Source organism: Leopardus geoffroyi, chromosome E1 (assembly GCF_018350155.1).
Source record: "Leopardus geoffroyi isolate Oge1 chromosome E1, O.geoffroyi_Oge1_pat1.0, whole genome shotgun sequence".
In the NCBI taxonomy this organism is placed as follows: Eukaryota; Metazoa; Chordata; class Mammalia; order Carnivora; family Felidae; genus Leopardus; species Leopardus geoffroyi.
Window position 1 is genome coordinate 42,443,894 of NC_059330.1, and position 17,717 is coordinate 42,461,610.

A 17,717-nucleotide genomic window follows, 5' to 3' on the forward strand; every position below is an offset into this window, starting at 1 on the left:
CTCAGTTTTCCAGACGCGAAGCCACGCCCTCCCCCAAGCACCTCCCCCAATCCCATCTGGCCCCGCCCCCCACCCATGGGCTCCTTAGGCCCCTCCCAGTGAGTGTGGCCCCGCCCCGGGAGGGCGACGATCCCGCCAACAGTGACTCCGCCCCTCCTTCCGCTGAGAAACCTGTCCCTTTTATTTAAAGAATACATTTACGTCAGCCCGCCTTACGTAGATTTACGTCATCAGTGCAAAGCGCGGAGGCGGGACTTCCTTCTCTGGTTCAAACAGCTTCCGGGAGAAGCCGGAAGAAACCGGACCCTGGACAGAATCGGGGATAGCCAGCCCCTCCCCCGGCCCCTACGGAAAGGTGAGTCCATGGGCCTTCCTGGCGAAGTCAAAACACTTGGTCTGGCCCTTTCTGGTGAGGATCTCCTTCCCTATCCAGGCACCGTACTGGTCCAATCCCCCTTTAATTTCCCATGACTCCCCGCGTACTCAAGCCCCGCCCCCAGGCCCTCAGCCCCGCCCCGAAGTTTGAGGGGTGTGGATGGTTTGTGACCCCCTCTTCCGACTCTACCCCTTACGGGCTGGGAGAACTGAGCTTGCTGGCCAGGGACCGGGCGGCCTTTCGGCTCAGGTGGGCCCACGGACTTCTCTCCGGCGCCGCGGGAATAGGACCGCCCAACGCGGAGCCTGCGCCTCAGAAAACGCAGGGTCGGGACCCCTCCTCACCGCGTCGTCAGTGTCGCTCACAGGCTGAGGAGAGAGCAGAGGCCTCTGAGGCCGGAGAGCTGGGGTCCTGCCTGGCCCCTGCCCCCGAAAGTTCCCTGTGTCTGTGCCAGTCGTTTTCGCTTCTCTTCGCCGCAGTTTCCTTTTCTGTAAATCAGGGTTGGTGACATTAATCTTCTTACCACCATCAGGGGCTAGTCTGGGGAGCGAGAAGTAACTGCTACCATTTATTTATTGAACGGTTGCCATGTGCCAGACCCTGTGCTAGGTATCTTGCTTCGATGATTTCCCGTCACCGTCAAAACAACCTTATGAGGTAGGTGCTATTTTTAACCCCATTTTACTGATGAGAAAGCTGAGGCTCTGAGAAAGTTGTCCGAGGTTACAGAGCTAGTAAGAGGCAAGAGCAGGATTGTAATTAGTGTTCTGTTTTTGTTTTCACTCCAGGGCCCATGTTCTAAGTAAGGATGTGGAAGCTATTCAGATGTTGACATGTCACGCACATATTCTTTGAGCAGTTTCTATGGCATCATGCTAGGCACTAGGGTACAGAGAAAAATACTTGTCATCCAGAAGTCTAGTAGGGAGAGATGGACAAGTAGATGAGTGTAATGAAATGTTATAGGTATCGTGAGAATAGTTTATTAATGATAATCATCCGATCGGATTTGCCCGGGACAGCTGTGAAAACAGCACACTCTCCAAGGGAAAGAGTAGGTCCTCTAAGGAGCAAAAGAAAGGCTTTCCTGCCTTTCTAAGGAACTACCAAGGGAGAAACTACACGGTACGAGAAGAGAGATACAGGTATGGATTGTGAGAGCTATTTTGGAATCTCTTCCAAGTCATTTCCACCTAGGTAGTGGTTTTGCAGTCGTGAGCCTACGATGACCCAGAGGGGTGGTGTTTCTGGTGTCCGTCCTCCTTCGCTCCCTAGGGCTCGCCGGAAGTGTTTCAGAGGCGGGAGACACATTGCCTGCTGCATAATGTCTGCTGATGGGCCCTACACAGTTGTCCCTTTGGGGTGGTCTGTGACTCTGCTTCTGGTGAAAAAATGTTTTTTTGGTTCTTGACACCTGCACCTGAATAGGTGACCACGAACGAGGTAGGGTTCAAATGAGACAATCTGGCAAGAGTGGCCGCACTGTGTTTCCAGAAGGCCCTGGAATGAAATATTTCAGGCTCTTTGGTCTCTCTGAAGCCTCCTTGGAGGCTTCTTGGGGTGGGGGTGGGGACATAGTTGCTGGACCAAGTGATAGAAATCCTAGAGAAACTCAGGGCTCAAAGAGGCAAATGTTTTTCCCCGCCTACCAAAAAAGCAACGATGAGTTGCAGCAGCAGCAGCAACAAAGTCCTGAGGTTTTCCTGATGATCCATGCTCTCGGGAGGTTGAAATGTGAGAGAGGGAAGGTGTGGATCCCGAAAGCTAGTGTTTCACATTGGAGACAAAAGGGAAGTCCTTAGCTTTAGGTTGGGGGTCCGGAGGTAGGAAGGTTTGTTCCCCTTCTATGGGGAGCCGAGCTCCCATTTTCTTTCAGGGCTGGCTCAGTTAAAACGTAAACAAGCTAGGGACCTGGCTGCAACCCCACGTACCCTGCTTATGCTATCCCCCTTTGTTCCTGCAGTGTCGACCCAGTCAGCAGCCAGGCCATGGAGCTCTCTGATGTCACCCTCATTGAGGGTGTGGGTAATGAGGTGACTGTGGTGGCAGGTGTGGTGGTGCTGATTCTAGCCTTGGTCCTAGCTTGGCTCTCTACCTACGTAGCAGACAGCGGTAGCAACCAGCTCCTGGGCACCATTGTGTCAGCTGGCGACACATCCGTCCTCCACCTGGGACACGTGGACCATCTAGTAGCGGGCCAAAGCACCCCAGAGCCCACTGAACTTCCCCATCCATCAGAGGGTAATGACGAGAAGGCTGAAGAGGCTGGCGAAGGTGGGGGAGACCCCACAGGGGAGCCCGGAGCCGGGGGTGGCGTTGAGCCGAGCCTTGAGCATCTGCTTGATATCCAAGGCCTGACCAAAAGACAAGCGGGCCCAGAAAGCAGCAGTCCAGAGGCCCCCCTGAGACCTGAGGATGGCAGCTGCCTCCCCCCCAGCCCTGGCCTCATCAACGTGCGGCTCAAATTCCTCAATGACACCGAGGAGCTGGCTGTGGCCAGGCCGGAGGATACTGTGGGTGCCCTGAAGAGGTGAGTGGCCTGGAGAGCGGGAGGCTTCTCGTAGCCCGTGCCCTCAGCCCTTGGTCACCTGGGAGGAGGCTGGTGTCCACATGGGAGCAGCAGGGATGGGTCAGGTCCATCCAGCCCCCACTAGGATTGCGTAGGATGCTTCTTAGAAACTCACCCTTTGGTTTTTCCCCTCATTGCCCTGCTTTGTCAGTCCAGGCCTGTTTGCCTTCTCATTCCTCGCCTTCTGTGTTTCCTTCTGCCTCTTTCATCCTTACAGTAAATACTTCCCTGGACAAGAGAGCCAGATGAAACTGATCTACCAGGGCCGTCTGCTGCAGGACCCAGCCCGCACACTGCGTTCTCTGAACATTACCGACAACTGTGTGATTCACTGCCACCGCTCCCCCCCAGGGTCAGCTGTTCCAGGCCCCTCAGCATCCTTGGCCCCCTCTTCGGCCACTGAACCCCCCAGCCTTGGCGTCAGTGTGGGCAGCCTCATGGTGCCCGTGTTTGTGGTGCTGTTGGGTGTGGTCTGGTACTTCCGTATCAATTACCGCCAGTTCTTCACAGCACCTGCCACCGTCTCCCTGGTGGGGGTCACCGTCTTTTTCAGCTTCCTAGTATTTGGGATGTATGGACGATAAGGATATAGGGAGAAAATGAAAGGCATGGTCTTCCTTCTTTATGGCCTCCCCCCTTTCCTGGCCAGAGCTGGGCCCAAGGGCTTGGGAGGGAGGGGTGGAAAGGATGTGGTGGGTCCTCCTCCTTAGGACGTAGGAGGCAGGTACAGGGCCTCCCCTTCACGTCCACGAGGGTACAGACGTCCCCTCTGTGCAAGCACAACTCAGGTAGAAAACGAGGACGTCATCTTCTTTCACTTTTAGGGTCCAGAGATTCAGAGCTGAGCTGGCGGTCTAGCTCAGTGGGCAGCCGGGGCTCGGAGGATTCCCTCCCAGCTGTGGCCCTAGCTCTTTCCATTGTCTTGCATGTCTGCTCCTCAGTACCCAGGGCTGCCTGCCAGGGCAGCTCAGCATGGCCCCAGCATACTTCTGTAGGGAGCCTGGAGTATTTTTCTGTTTCTTAAGGGAATATCCATCTTTTGAGACTAAAGTCACACAGCAGGAATGAAGGTTGTGTCCGCTTCCCCTGTAGGCACCTAGCCGCCTCTACCTTCCCCCTCCACCCCTGTAGCAGGAATAGGGTGTTCTCTGTGTTCTGGATAGTTTCCAGTGTTCTCCCCTTTTTCAAAGCACTTTGCTTGTATTTTTTTTTTTTTTTTAATAGTCCTTTATAGAGCTCAGTCAGGAAGGGGAGTGCGGCACAAAGCCAAGCCCCCAGCATTGGGAGAGGCCAAGCCACAGCTGCTGCTACCCTAGGCCTAAGGCTGTAAGCAAGAGACAGCTCTGGCCCTCAGCCAGTGTCCTACCCTGCCCAGCTCCAAGGACGAGCTCTGGGTATGGAGCCCTGGGCCCCAGGCCCTTGCCTCTGGGGCTCATGGATGGAGGGTCAGTGTCTGTGACTAAATAAAGTTCCGTTTTGTGGCTGTGGAGCCTCCTTCTGTGACATTAAGAGAATGGCTTTGCTCTGTCCCCATCAACATGGTAATGAGGGTGGATAGGCTGGGCTACCAATGGGAAATGCAGTTTATTTACACCAGCAGCCATGGGGGCGGGGGAAATACACAGCGTTTACAAAGTTAGCTACCTGTACAGGATGGATTACATATGCAAAAATAAAAATCTCAAGACCACAGGACAGCGTGAGCCCCACCCCCCTCCCCCAATGACCCCAGCATGCGGTAATGCCAGGCGGGTGGCCCCTGGGCATGCGGGGGGGAGTGATGCATGGAAGGAAAAGCCACCGGCCATGGAAATTAGTACAGAACCCCCCCCACACACACTCAGACACATGATAGGATACAGGGTGGACGACACCTAGCCGGGGTGGGAAGGATGGGAATTGAAACCCACACAGCCTGCTGTTAGAGGGAGGGGAGTGGGGAGCTCCTAGCCCCTGTTCAACTACATGGTAGGGGGGGCACACTCTCCCCGGAAGGAAAAGGGTTTGCTCCCTCAGGGTCCCTGCTGGACCAAGCCCATCTCTTACCCAGCTTGGGCAGGGGGCTCTGCCCTGAGGGCGGGCCAAGGAACAATGGGGAAGTGGATGTGGACAAACCAGTTCCCAAACTACTTCCCACTTCTCCCTCCTCCAACCAGAAGGGGGAAAGGGAGAGGCCAGAGGGGAAAGGGTATGGTAGGGCCTGAGCTGCAGCTGCCTCTCAGAAGGGAGAGTGGCCTGTGGCCTTCCTCCCTTCACCTTCAACCCACTCCCAAGACTTCACTTGGAAGCAGGCTGGAGGCTGGCTGAAATCCTCCTTCCCCTCTGGCTTCCCCTTAGAGGGAGAAGGCTACAGAGGGTCAAGAACAGAGGAGCCCAGGCCCTAGGATTTATTCTAACTCCTGCCAAAATTTGTTTGGCTTTTTAAAAAATAATCACAATTCGTGGGTTAAAAACCAATTTGTAACCAGGCGTCGGCCACAATCAGAACCACCCCGGGGGGGGGGGGGGAGGGGAGATTGGGGTTCCAGACAGGGTACTGCAGCCCTAGCTCTTGTTGTTCCCTTAACCCTCTAGGGTCCCTAACCCAAATCAGTCCAACCAGTCCTGGGTACTAGCTACCCAAATGTGGGATGGCTCCTCCTGGGAAGAGGGCAGGGGACACATCCAGCAAATGCCAGAGAACACAGCTCAGGGTCAACTCCGTGCCGTGTCATCAGTCAGCTCTGCTCCCAGCCCAGACTGCAGTCCTCCAGCTCGGCTCCTGGGAGTGATGGCGCCCACGTGGAGGCGGGATGGTGTATCTCTTCAGGATGTAGACCAGGCAGGTGGCCGCGCTGGCAGGGTAGTCCCACCGGAGGGCATGACACCCCTTCCCCCTCCACTGACGACCCAGAGCACGGAGACTAGCCTCTTCCCACCCCACTCCTAGCAAGGGGGGAGAGGTAAAAGGTCAGGATTTTCCTCAGAGCCCCAAACCACAAGTACAGAATAAATAACTTAAAAGCGGCTAAGGAAGGGGAAACAGGGCAGGCTTCGGAGGCAGGAGCATTGAGAGAGGAACTGAAGCTGGTCAAGGTGAAAGAGGGGGGTAGCAAGCAGCAGTCGGGAACTTGGGCTGCCCTGCTAGGGCAGTGGGGCAGGGGAGGCAGGAGGAACATGGGGCCACCCCAGGAGGGTGAGGCTGGGCCCCTTCCTGGGGCAGGGAATGAGGTAAGAAAACATTTCAAATAAAGCAGCACCGTTCCCTCTCACCTTGGGGCCCCACTCCTCACCAGCCCTGGGTCAGGGAGGAAAGGTAGGGGGGAGTCATTTTGATACACAGCTCCCTCTTCCTACCCTCCCCTTGCCCATTCCGTGAAGCTGTAGAGGCTGGAGGCCCTTTCCTGGCACCCAACAACAAAAGGACAGCTCCTGCTGCCAAGGAGGCCCATGGGGACTGAGGGGAAAGGGCTGCCCCTGTGAGGGGCAGGGAAGGCGGTGGCAGTTCTGGACACCCACCTCAGCAGACAGCTTGCTGTGCCTGCCTACCCCTGGGATTGGGGGCATTTGATAGGATTCTGCACACAGACAGGACACGCCCAGCCCTGCCCCTCAGCTCCAAGCACCGGACCCATTCACATTGCTGAGGGCAGCTGGGGGAGGCCCCCTCCAGGCTCAGCTTCCAGCCCACAGCCTCCCGGGTAGCCGCGATGCTCCTCGGCAGGGCTGAGTCCAGTTCCTGGGGTGGGGGGCAGGCAGTGCCCTGGCACAGTGCCCAGGTCAGGCCCCTGGCCTAGCTGGACATCCAGTAACTCACAGAATAAATAGGAAAACCGCCTCCCCACCAAACTTATGTCCAAGGCATAATATGTCCAGGTCTGAGTCCTGCATGCCAAGGGGTCGTGCTCCATCGCAGAGGACCCTGACACCCCCCAGGGGCGCATAACTGGATCCTCTGCTTGCCTGGCCCACCAAGCTTCCCAAGCCCAAACCCCCAGCAGCCGTCCATTTGCCAGGCTTCGCCACCTGGGTGGGGGTTGGGAGAGAGGGCTCTGCTCAGCCAAAGGCTATCCCTTGCACCCAAGTCAGTTGATGTCATCGTAGATGCTGGGCGTTGGGGGTGCCGGTGGCTTTGGCTTCTTCTTCTTGTTGGAGCCTAGGCTGGAGGCAGTCCCTACCAGGCTCAGATGGGATTTCTTTTTCTTGGTTTTCCGTGACTCTGAGCTGTTGGTACCTGAAAAGAAAGAGGCACGCGGGATGAGGGCTGAGCTGTGTCAGGAGAACGCAGGTGTCCCCACGTCCTCGGCTTCGGGCAGAGAGACCAGGGGGCCCAGATGTATCACCTACCTAGACCCCATCCCTGATTCTCACTCGTCTTGGAGGAGCCCGAATCAGAGGGTGAGAGATCAGAGGAGCCGTCCCACTGAAGCCGGCTGATCAGGGCCTGGCTGTCAGTCATGTCAAAGCTGTCGTTATCCAGGGAACTCTCGACCTCTGGAAGGACGCTGGAAAGAGAAGGGGCCAAAGAAGGGCTTGAGGGATACCAATCACGATCTTCATCTTTCACAACCCACCACCCTTCTCAGAGGGTCACTTACGCTGAGGGTCCGAGGAAGTAAATCCGCACGGCTCGCCGCTGCTCATCTGTGTGCTGGGGGCAGCGCAGGGACCTGGCGAGGACAGAATTAATCAGACCCTCCTGACAAGGCAGGAAGAAGGGTAGGAGGAACTCAGGTGAAGCCCCTTCCCTCAACAGAGGAGGGACAAACAGACAGACAGGCGAGGGATACACAGAGTGCCCCCAGATTGTGGCCTAAGGCCTGACCGTTAGAGGAGGGAAGGGAGGAGTGGGGTCCCCATTGCTGAAGTCCAAGGGTACTCCCACCCCATGCCCAGGATGTGTGTGCAGGAGGCCCCTGGGCGCCTTTTCTAGGTTCTGAGCTCACCTTGTGCACATCTTCTTGGTGTGTTCAGAAATCACCCCACATTGCTGGAAGAGGAACAGAAGCTGAAAGGAGGGGCGGAGAGGAACCCACTCCAGACACTAGATATTCTCTTCTGTACAAACTCTAGATTGCACGAGCAGAAACGGCCCCGGGGTGTCCAGAACAGACAGTCCCAGACCACCACTGGCCAGGAAACCTAATTCCAGAGAGAGTGAGCTATATGGCCCTGCCTGCTGTCACCAGCCTCCTCCAGGGACGTGACCACCGCCTGTGGCTCCAGCCCACTCCCAAGGGCCTTCCCTCCCCTGGTCTCTCACCGTGGTGAGCAGGCTACGCAGCTCCTCCGGCCCCAGGGTCTCGTAGCTGATCCCAGTTGAGTTGTTATACTGGGCGAGAACCAAAGGTACAGGTCAGAGAAGGGGCAGCCCAAGAGGGAGGGGGGAGGGGAGGACAGGGAACCCATCCCTCTCATCCTTTTCTACATGGGACTGCCCAGCAGTTCTCCAGTGATTCTTTCCACCCCACCTGCTCATCGGGGAGGGGCTGGGACCCAGCGAGAACGTAAACATGCCAAGACCTAAATACCCCATCTAGTGCTTGGGGCCATCAGCATCCTGACCCCACCTGCCCAAATCCCACCCAACTCCCAACAAGAAAAACGGGAGAGAACCTAAGAGGGGCAGCACCTACTCACCTTAAAAGGATCCGAATTGCTAAGTTCCCCTGAAGAAGAAAAAAGAAGGGGAAGGGTGTTTGATGCAGAGGTACAGACAGAGAACCCTGAAAATAACCAGAGAGGAAGTGGGGGTGACAGAAGGATCACAGGCCCTCCCTCGATACCCCTGTCCCCTAAGCTCCCCACCTCCACCCTCCGGCAATGAGTCCCAGAAGACACAGCTAGAATCGCTCCCATTGTTCAAGACCCACTTACCATTTTTGTGTTTTAAAGACTTGGATCTTCGAGGGGAATTGGGGTTCTGGAATGGGAGATACCATAGCTTTGGGGAAAGGGTAACGATAAGGGGGAGCCGAGAACCCAGGGAAGGAAAAAAGATTTGACAAAGAAACATCCTCAAATTCCTACTCTTCCTCCCCAGTAAGAGGCCCATCTACCCATATTCCCTCCTCCCCCATTCCCCCAGGGCCTCCGCTGCCCTCCTGCCCACCACAGACACCCTCATCCCGAAACCCAGAGAGGCACCCGATGACCTCAGACTTGAGTCAAGATACCCGAGGACTCCCTGCCCAAATGGGAGGGTGTCTGTCCTTCACCCAAATTTCCCTCATGCTTGCCCCCGCTCTCACCTTGTCTGATTTCCTCTTCTTGGCTGTGTAGGACAAAAGGACAAAGGACAGGGTCACTTTAAGTTCTCAATTTAAGGACCTCTACGGAAAAGGACAAAGCTGCATTCTCTCCTCCTCATTCAAGATAACTTGTGACCCAACACCCACTTGCCACCTCACCCCAATGCCCCCCAAGTTCCCCTAGATCCCCAAACACCTTTCTTCTCTGAGCCGTACGACCAGTCGTTGTCATTGATGTCGTCGTTATCCTCTTGGTCACTCTCCGACTTGTTCATATTGTTGCTGTTGGCAATCCTGCCGACAGGAGGGGAGAGAACGGGTCAAGGCGGCCACCTCTCTGCCCCCAACTTCACGGGTACAGTGCAGCATCGGAGGCCAAGCACGAGCCACCCTCTGTGCCCTACCAACGCCCCCGAGGGACTACACCACGGCACAGGGTACGGAAGACGCGCAGCTCTGGTTCCGGCAGCGGGAGAAGCCCTCACCGGCGGTTGGCGATCCGGCTGCTGTTCCGGCCCATTCCCAGGCACTTCTCCAGATGTGGAGCAAAGCGGGAGGCGGCAATGCTGCGGCTGCAATTGGGGCAAACACACTCCTTGCTCTTCCACTGGTTGAAAACCTGTCCAAAGATGTCCAACCCCGGCTGGTCCACGATCTCTGGGGACAGGAGAGGCGTGGCGATCAGGGTGGGCAGGGGACCCTCACCTCGTGTTCCCGCCCATGGCCCCGTGGCCTCGTGAAACCCCCCTGCCTAAGCTCACAGGAGCTCCAGGCACTACTTCTGGCGCAGTTTCCAGAGAAGGGACCTCCGAGCGCCCCCGGGGCTGGGCTGGACTGCTCTCCTTCAACCCTGAAGCTCACCAAAATCCTTCATGCTATCAGGGTCCGTGTCGTCCAGGAAGAAGTAGCCACACTTGACAGCCCGGTGTACCTCAAAGCAGAATCCCAAACAAGAATCCTCGACCAGGTCCGCGTATATCTCCTGAGCGATGGCCTGGGCCCAGGGGAGAACATCCGCGGTCAGGAGAGTCACAGCCCCCTGGACCGAGAGCAACTCTCTCTCACCAACCAAGTCTGCCAATTCGCCCTGGCCAAAAATAATGCTTTCTTTGCCATTTTCCCCATCTTGACTTCGCGTCCTTTCTTCTTCCGGAGCCTTGGACCTTTTCAGCTGGCTATTCCCTTTAAGGAACCAGGCTGACTACCCAAATTCCTCTTTGGTGTGAATGCCAGATATAGCGACGTAGAGACATCAAGAGAAAGAACTAGAGGCACACGTGGGGGAGCCCTCACCTCTAGTTTGCTGTTATCCAGGCCAGACAAAGACATTTCCTCCATTTTCATTTGTAAACTCTTGTGGAGACGGCGCTCTGACTGCTCATAGCACAGCGGGCGGCAACACGGCTGCACACACGGGGGTGGGGGGTGCTGGTGTGAGTCCAAGGCACCTGTGAAGACTGCCACCTCCCCTCTGCACCTCACTGCCCAGAGCTTAATCCTGGCATCAAGATATACCCCTCCCCAAGGCCTAGGCTCACTAAGTCTGGATGGTCCTGCAGGGCCCGAAACCCAAAGGCGGCCTAGTCTTTTCCAGGACTGAACTCAGGCCCTGGACTCGGCTGCCAGTCAGTGTCTGGGTCTATAGGAGGCAGCAGCTCAACCCAGGTCCCCCAAACTCAAACCCCTCTTCGATACCCATGGTGCAATGCAGCAGGGGGAGGAGAAGGAACTCTAAGGCCTCAAAGCAAACCCACAGGGTGTGGCAAAGAACTGCACAGACTCCTAAATACCCCCCCCCCTTCCCTAGGCTCTCCTCAGAGTCACCTCTGCTTTCAGCCAGGATGTCCACTTGGGGGGGTACTGCTACCAGAAGTAGGAACGGCCCTAGAACCCTACAACCTTCACCCCACTCTGTCTTCCCTTGAAATAAGCCTGTGACCACGGAAGGGGAGCAGAGCCCACAGAAACCTAGAGCCGAAGGAGCATTTCTAGCCCCCATGAGCAAGAAGAGGGGGTAGAGCCCGGTTGGGATGGCATGCCAGGAGTGGGCACTCCCCTTACCTGCTCTTCTTTTAGATAACCACCCTCCCTCCCTCAGGACCAGCCCGGAAGTCTCTCCAAGAGCCCCAAAGTCCAGGAATCCCCACCAAAGGATTCAGAAACAGCGCCCACAGTCCGGGGCCCCTCTGAACGGTGGGTACGAGTTTAAGGAGCTGCCGGCCTAGAGTGGGGTGGGGACTGACAAATGAGCCAGGGGCACTGGGGAGGGTAGGAGGCCGGGCCTCGGCTCTTCCCCCGTCCCTGCGGCACTGCTGCTGCATCATACCGACTGGGGGGAGGAGAGCCGAGCCGCCCGAGGCCGGCGCCGGTCCGGGACAGACCGACCCCTAGAGAGTGGGCAGAGTGGGACGCGTCCCGGCCCCTCTCCTTCCCCGCCCGCCGACAGCCCCAGCCGGCCGGGGAGAGGAGTCCGGGAGGGTGTCTCTATTGTCCCGGGGGCTGGGGCCTGGCTCCCTAACAAAGGCCCCGCGCCCCCTCCCCGGCCGGCCCTGCCCCGCCCAGGGGGGACCCAGACAGGGGGAGAGCTGGGGGCCCCGGCCGGGCCGGGAAGCCGGGGGAAGCCGGGCGTTTCCGCGTCGGCCCGGGGGGAGGGGAAGGGGCGCTGACCCAGACCTGGGGGGAGGGGGCCCAAGCCCCGCCTCGGGCCCCGCCCCCCGCCCCCCGCAGGCCCCTCCCCCGTCCCCGTCTCCGTCCCGTACTCACCCCGCCCGGGGGGCCGCGCCGGGGCCCGGCGGCCTCTCAGGGCCGCGTCCTCCGGCGGCGGCGGCGGCGGCGGCTGCTCCGGAGCCCCATGTCCGTCGGTCCGTCCTCGCCTCTCCCCGGGGCCCAGGGCCCGGGGCCGGGGGGTCGGGCCGCCCCCCCGCCTCGCCGCCTCACCGGGCGGCCATGGCCCCTTCCCCTCCCTTCTCGTCCCGTCGCCGCCTCCTCCTCCTCACCTCACCCCGCCCGCGCGCAGTCCGCGCGCCGTCCGCGCGCCCCTCCCCCCGCCCCCCACTCCAGCCCGCCTCTCCCGGGCGGGGGGTGCGGCGCGAGCCCGGAGCGCGCGCGCGTGCCGCGACCGGAGGATGGATGGATGGGGCGAGCGAGAACGCGAGCGTGCGCGCGCGCGCCCCTCTCCCCCTCCCTCCGCGCGGGCGCGAGGCCAAGCGCGAGCGCGCTCCAACCTCCTCCTCTTCCTCCTCCCGCCCCTCTTCAACACCCCGCCCCCGCCCTCCCTTCCTCTTCCTTCTTTCGCTTTCGCGCGCCCAGCGACTGCTCGCGCCTGCTAGAAGGGCCCGAGCGCGTGCATCTGCCCCGCGGCCGCAGCTCGGCAGCATTTGCTCCAGGGGGCGGGGACCGGGCGGGGAGGAGGGGCGCCACGCCGCCGTCCAAAGTACCGGCGGACGGGGACGGGGGCGGGGAGATGGGCGGGGCCTTCTGGAGCCACCTCGGCCAATCGCCGTCTCGCCTCGGTCCGGTCGGCCCAATAGGATGGCGGTGGGTGGAGCGACGTTCAAGGTGAGGTGCGCGGTGCGCTGGGGGCGGAGACGTTGTGCCGTCCCGGCCGGCTCCGGGGCGGGGGCAGCGGGTGGCGTCGAAAGAGAGCGCCGGCTCCCAGCCGAGCCTGGGACGCCTTCCGGCCCAGGCTCCCCCGCCCTTCCCTCGGGGCTCCCGGCTCTTCCCCCCCCCCCCCGCCCCGTGTAGTCCCCCGGCGCCCCCACTCCGGCATTTACCCCGAAGCGTGCAGCCACTTCTCTGAAGAGGCCGGAGTTGAAGTGGGGCTCTGTTAGCACCTCAGGGCAGAAAACCTATGGAGCCAAAGGGGCTCGTCTGAGCCTCCGTTCCCCTGTTTCTGGGCGGGTCTCAGCCCACTCCAGGCCTGCGAGCCAACGAATGCCCGAGATGAGGGTCCTCCACTGAGAGCGGAGGCCGAGCTGTGCCCTTCTGAGCGGAGCGCCCTCCCCGCCCTCAGCCTAATTTAGATCCCACACCTGCTCGCTTTTCCTGCTTCCGGAACCCACGCTGGACCCCCACCTCTCAGCCAGCCTACCCGGCACTAGCCAGACCCTTCCCCCGACCCAGTGCTACTCCCCTGGGTGTGCCCGTATCCGCGGGCTCTCACAGTCCCCCATTACCTTCTGGAGGAAAGGGCCTTTCCTAGCCGCACCGATACCCAGACTAGCGCTTCAATCTGGGTTATTCTCTAGGTCTGGAGTTTTGGAGCGGGTGTCTGACAGCTCTCTCCCCCCTAGAAGATGAGATTAAACGAGGAAAGTCTTCATATACTTGGTTGGGACCGTCACTGGCTGTTTAGTCTTCAGCAAACATTTATTGCGACAATAATCCTAAGTGTTTCAGACCAGGAGTCAGATTAGAATTTAAATCTGTGGACTTGAAAAATGAACTTGGACAAATGAGCTCTCTGTTGCCTCAGTTTCCTCTGTTGTCACTGGGTATAATGATAGTACCTATCTCATTAGGTCGTTGTGAGGACTGACAAGTCAGTGCATGTGAAACTCTTAGCTCAGTGTAAGCGCTTTATAAATCTTACCTGTTATTCTTACGGGCCCTGTAAGAATTCTTACGGTGCGCTGTGCTGGGATGCAAAGATGAAATAAGACAGTTGTGCCTCCTCAAGGAAGTTCACAGTTTGTCAGATAAAACTGTAGGAAAATAATTGCCAAACACTGTGATAAAAACAGAGATGCACAGGGGATGGGGTGGCCAGAAAGATAGATAAAATGATGTAAGAGAGTTGGTCAGTAAAGGCTTTTTGTAGTGGGAGATTAGGAGGGCACTAGACATCCTAAACAGCAAGCTTCAGGAATATGGCTCAGTTTGGGGACTGGCTGGAACACAGGAATGAGTGGGGAAGCAGCAGGAGGTGAGCAGGTCAGACCATAGAGGACTAAAGGTGTGTTGAGCAATATGGACTTAAACCCTATAGGCCACGAAGAGTCCTCAAGGGGAAGGACTCATTTGACCAGATTTTAATTTTTTTTCAATGTTTATTTATTTTTGAAAGGAGAGAGAGAGAGCACAAGCAGGGGAGAGACAGACAGCGAGGGAGACAGAGGATCCAAAGTGGGCTCTGTGCTGACAGCAGAGAGCCTGGTGCGGGGCTCGAACCCACAAACTGCGAGATCATGACCTGAGCTGAAGCCAGGAATCGGATGCTTAACCAACTACGCCACCCAGGTGCCCGTGACCAGATTTGAATTTTAAGTAGAATCACTCTGGCATGTGGATAATTATCAATTGGGGTATATGGGGTAAAGGACAAAGAGGCCCTGAAAACATCTTTAAGCTCTGAGGAGGAGATGCGAGGATATAAGGAGAATGACAAGTTCGGCTTGGTTTATGTTGTAGGTGCTGTGGGATGAGCTGGTGGAGACTCTGAAGGTCATTGAACTTGCAAAAGAATGAGGCCAAGTCTTCAGGAAGCTCCGAAGTGTGAATCAGGAATTCTCCACACCAGTGATGCTGATCGGCTTCCTAGTCTCTAAATATGCCCAGTGTATCTGCCCTGAAGAACTTACACATGCCCAAGAAGCCTTCCTGTCTCCTCTCTGTTTACCTAAATACTTCCTCACTTTCCCACCCGTGGCCATCCTCACACCAACTCCTTTACAACTGGATGGTTCGGTTCATCCAGGCCCTGGCCTGGGCTGCTCTGTGGCGGTGACCTCTTTGGGAACATGCCTGGTCTCCCCAGGTAACATCAAGCAGTCTGCAAATACTGAGGACCGTGCTGGTCTGGGCCGTGGGTGAGGCCGTGGCGTTAGGGCAGCAAGCCAGAGAAACCCACAGACTTTATCCTAGTAGAGTCTACACCCCAGCAAAGCCTGATGTGGGTGAAACAAGACTGTGAAGGCATCGGGCTGCTGAAGAAACAAATGGCATGGGCACTTGGGTGGCTCAGTTGGTTAAGCATCTGACAATGGCTCAGGTCATGATCTCACAATTCATGAGTTTGAGCCCGCCTTGGGTTCTCCGCTCTCAGCAAGGAGCCCGCTTTAGATCCTCTGTCTCCTCTCTCTGCCCCCTTCCCTGCTTGCTCTCTCTCTCAGAAATAAATAAACATTAAAGAAAACAAACAAACAAAAAAAAAGGAACTGGGGGCACCTGGGTGGCTCAGTTGGTTAAGCAGTGAAGCGTCCAACTTCTGCTCACGTCGTGATCTCATGGTTCATGGGTTCAAGCCTCGCCTCGGGCTCTGTGCTGACAGAGCCTGGAGCCTGCTTCCAATTCTGTGTCTCCCTCTCTCTCTGCCCCTCCCCCACTCATGCTCTGTCTCTCAAAAATAAAAGCATTAAAAAAAAGGGGGGGGGGGCGCCTGGGTGGCGCAGTTGGTTAAGCGTCCGACTTCAGCCAGGTCACAATCTCGCGGTCCGTGAGTTCGAGCCCCGCGTCAGGCTCTGGGCTGATGGCTCAGAGCCTGGAGCCTGTTTCCGATTCTGTGTCTCCCTCTCTCTCTGCCCCTCCCCCGTTCATGCTCTGTCTCTCTCTGTCCCAAAAATAAATAAAAAAAAAAACGTTGGAAAAAAAAATAAAAAAAAAATAAATAAAAAAAAAAGGGGGGGGGGACAAATGACAGGAAGATGTTTTTGTCAAGGGGTCAGAGAAGACCCCCCCCCCCCGGGAGAAGTGATCTTTTAAGGGGAGCCCTGAATTAACTACACAGTGAGGTGACGAGGAACATGGGGGCAGAGGGAATGGTTATGTGTATAGGCAGAATGGGTACCGGCCCTGGAGGAGAGACCTGAATGGCTGGCATAGCTGGGGGTGGTGCAGAGGCAACAGGCAGCGGGAGCAACAGATCTTCCAGGGCCTTGTCAGCCATACTTTGTCTCTCATTCGACAAATGTTTCTTGAGTGTCAAGTTTGTGTGCCAGGGCACTTTAAAAGGTGCTGGGATTACTGTAATGGACAAGCAGATAAGGTGTTAAGTGTCTTTTACTTGGGGAGATAGACAAGAAACAAACAAATAGTAGAAACAAGATGTAGGAGGAGGCCTCACCAGAAAGGGTTGTTAGGGAAGGCCTGTCTGCGAGGTGACATTTAATCTGAAGCCTGAGGGTTAAGAAAACCAGCTGTGTGTGCATCTGGGGCAGAAAGAACCAAGTACAAACGCCCTGTGGTAGGCATGTTTGAAGAACAAAAGAGAACACTTGGCTGGATCATTGTGGGTGAGCGAAGGTGGGAGATGGGAAGCAGGGGCCAGGCCTTGTAGAGTCATGCAAGTTGTTAGTACGGAGGTCATGAGATTTCTTTTTAAAAGATAACTTTTGTAGCTGTGTGCAGAATGGACGGAGGGGGCAGGAGTACAAGCAGGAAGACCAGTTTTAGGAAGTCTTTGCAGAAGTTGGGCAATGGTGGTGGCCTTGAATAGGATGGGGATGACAGCAATGGCGAAAGGGTAGACAGATTTGAGAGAGACACAGGAAGTGGAATGGACAGGGCTAGGTGAGCAAATGAACATGGAGGTGAACGAGAGAGAAGTCAAGGCTGACACCCTAGTTTCTAGATTGAATAACCAGATGGTTGGCGATCATTTTGGGTCTTGAGGTGAGGTGCCTGGCAGATATTCCAGAGGGCACACAGAAATCTACACAGATTTGCAGCTTGGAAGACTGGTCTCTGGAGATACCACCTTTTGGATTGGTTACCTACGGGTGACAATTGGAGGTTCATAGGGTGACATGAACACCTAGGCTAGAACGAGGAGGAACCAATGCCTGCAGAATAGACCAAGAAGTCAAGAGATGGACAGGTGTCCACCAGATGGGATGATGAACATGCTGGTCAATTGAGTCACCCCAGGGGAGGTGAGGAAATGGAGACCACAAAGGGCAGTGAGTTTTCTAGCAGTTTGACCAAGAACAGGAGAAGGGTGTGGGGCCAAGGGAGAGCTCTTGGATGAGGTCTAGGTCTCCAGCGTCGGTGGCTCCAGGAATCCAGCCAAGGCCTGTGCAGGGATTCACTTTTTTTTTTTTTTAACTTTTGAAGTTTATTTATTTATTTATTTTGAGAGAGAGAAAGTGTAAACAGGGGAGGGGCAGAAGACAGGGGGAGAGAATCCCAAGCAGGCTCCGTGCTGTCAGTGTGGAGCCCCACGCGGGGCTTGATCTCACCAACCAGGAGATCATGACCTGAGCCAAAACCAAGAGTGGGGTACTTAACCAACCGAGCCACCCAGGCACCCCAGGAAGGCTATCTTCCTTAACTTCAGAGGAATCGTCTAGGTTCAGCCTACTTCCTATCAGAGCCCTGGGTGGAGTTAGGAAAGTCATCTCTAACCCTGGGAGAGGCGGACGGCTCAAGGTGGGAGAGTTACCCCAACTCCCAATGATAAACCTTGATAGTCATAAAGTGACCCCTTATTAGGGTCAGGGGTTCACCCTAGTCATGCAAAGCTGATCATCACCCCCAATTTCCCAAGGCAACGCACTCTGGGGGAAAATATTGTTACCTGTTCCCTCAAATTCTCCGAGTCCTTAGT

The 17,717-nt window shown here is 56.6% G+C and overlaps 2 protein-coding genes and 1 long non-coding RNA gene across 13 annotated transcripts; 2 read left to right on the forward strand and 1 right to left on the reverse strand.

Annotated features, from left to right (window-relative positions):
• Positions 1–230: 230 nt before the first annotated feature.
• Positions 231–4,428, forward strand: TMUB2 (transmembrane and ubiquitin like domain containing 2). Of its 3 annotated transcripts, none has more exons than XM_045489138.1 (4): positions 231–355; positions 909–1,033; positions 2,340–2,906; positions 3,163–4,428. In XM_045489138.1, the coding sequence occupies exons 2-4, from the start codon at positions 999–1,001 to the stop codon at positions 3,527–3,529; spliced, it is 969 nt and encodes a 322-aa protein (XP_045345094.1). In that variant the 5' UTR covers positions 231–355; positions 909–998; the 3' UTR covers positions 3,530–4,428. The 3 variants fall into 3 exon arrangements, with proteins under 3 accessions (XP_045345094.1, XP_045345093.1, XP_045345095.1); XM_045489139.1 differs by lacking the exon at positions 231–355 and adding an exon at positions 1,165–1,521 and having other exon boundaries at positions 543–1,033; XM_045489137.1 differs by having other exon boundaries at positions 300–1,033.
• An 82-nt stretch (positions 4,429–4,510) lies between these two features.
• ATXN7L3 (ataxin 7 like 3) lies at positions 4,511–12,317 on the reverse strand. 7 transcript variants are annotated; one of them, XM_045489129.1, is made up of 13 exons: positions 11,939–12,317; positions 10,469–10,579; positions 10,037–10,169; positions 9,661–9,832; positions 9,372–9,469; positions 9,176–9,198; positions 8,802–8,868; positions 8,565–8,650; positions 8,188–8,256; positions 7,871–7,914; positions 7,523–7,594; positions 7,272–7,429; positions 4,511–7,158 (listed from the first exon to the last, which is right to left on the reverse strand). In XM_045489129.1, exons 2-13 carry the CDS (start codon positions 10,517–10,519, stop codon positions 7,010–7,012), a joined length of 1,122 nt encoding a protein of 373 aa, XP_045345085.1. In that variant the 5' UTR covers positions 10,520–10,579; positions 11,939–12,317; the 3' UTR covers positions 4,511–7,009. The 7 variants fall into 7 exon arrangements, with proteins under 7 accessions (XP_045345085.1, XP_045345088.1, XP_045345090.1 ...); XM_045489132.1 differs by having other exon boundaries at positions 8,802–8,847; positions 11,939–12,316; XM_045489134.1 differs by having other exon boundaries at positions 8,565–8,593; positions 11,939–12,315.
• On the forward strand, positions 11,256–15,140 carry LOC123603815. Of its 3 annotated transcripts, none has more exons than XR_006715051.1 (4): positions 11,259–11,368; positions 13,696–13,744; positions 14,241–14,413; positions 14,585–15,140. It is a non-coding gene; the product is annotated as an uncharacterized LOC123603815 (long non-coding RNA). The 3 variants fall into 3 exon arrangements; XR_006715049.1 differs by lacking the exon at positions 13,696–13,744 and adding an exon at positions 11,642–11,643 and having other exon boundaries at positions 11,263–11,368; XR_006715050.1 differs by lacking the exon at positions 13,696–13,744 and having other exon boundaries at positions 11,256–11,368.
• The last annotated feature ends 2,577 nt before the right edge of the window (positions 15,141–17,717 follow it).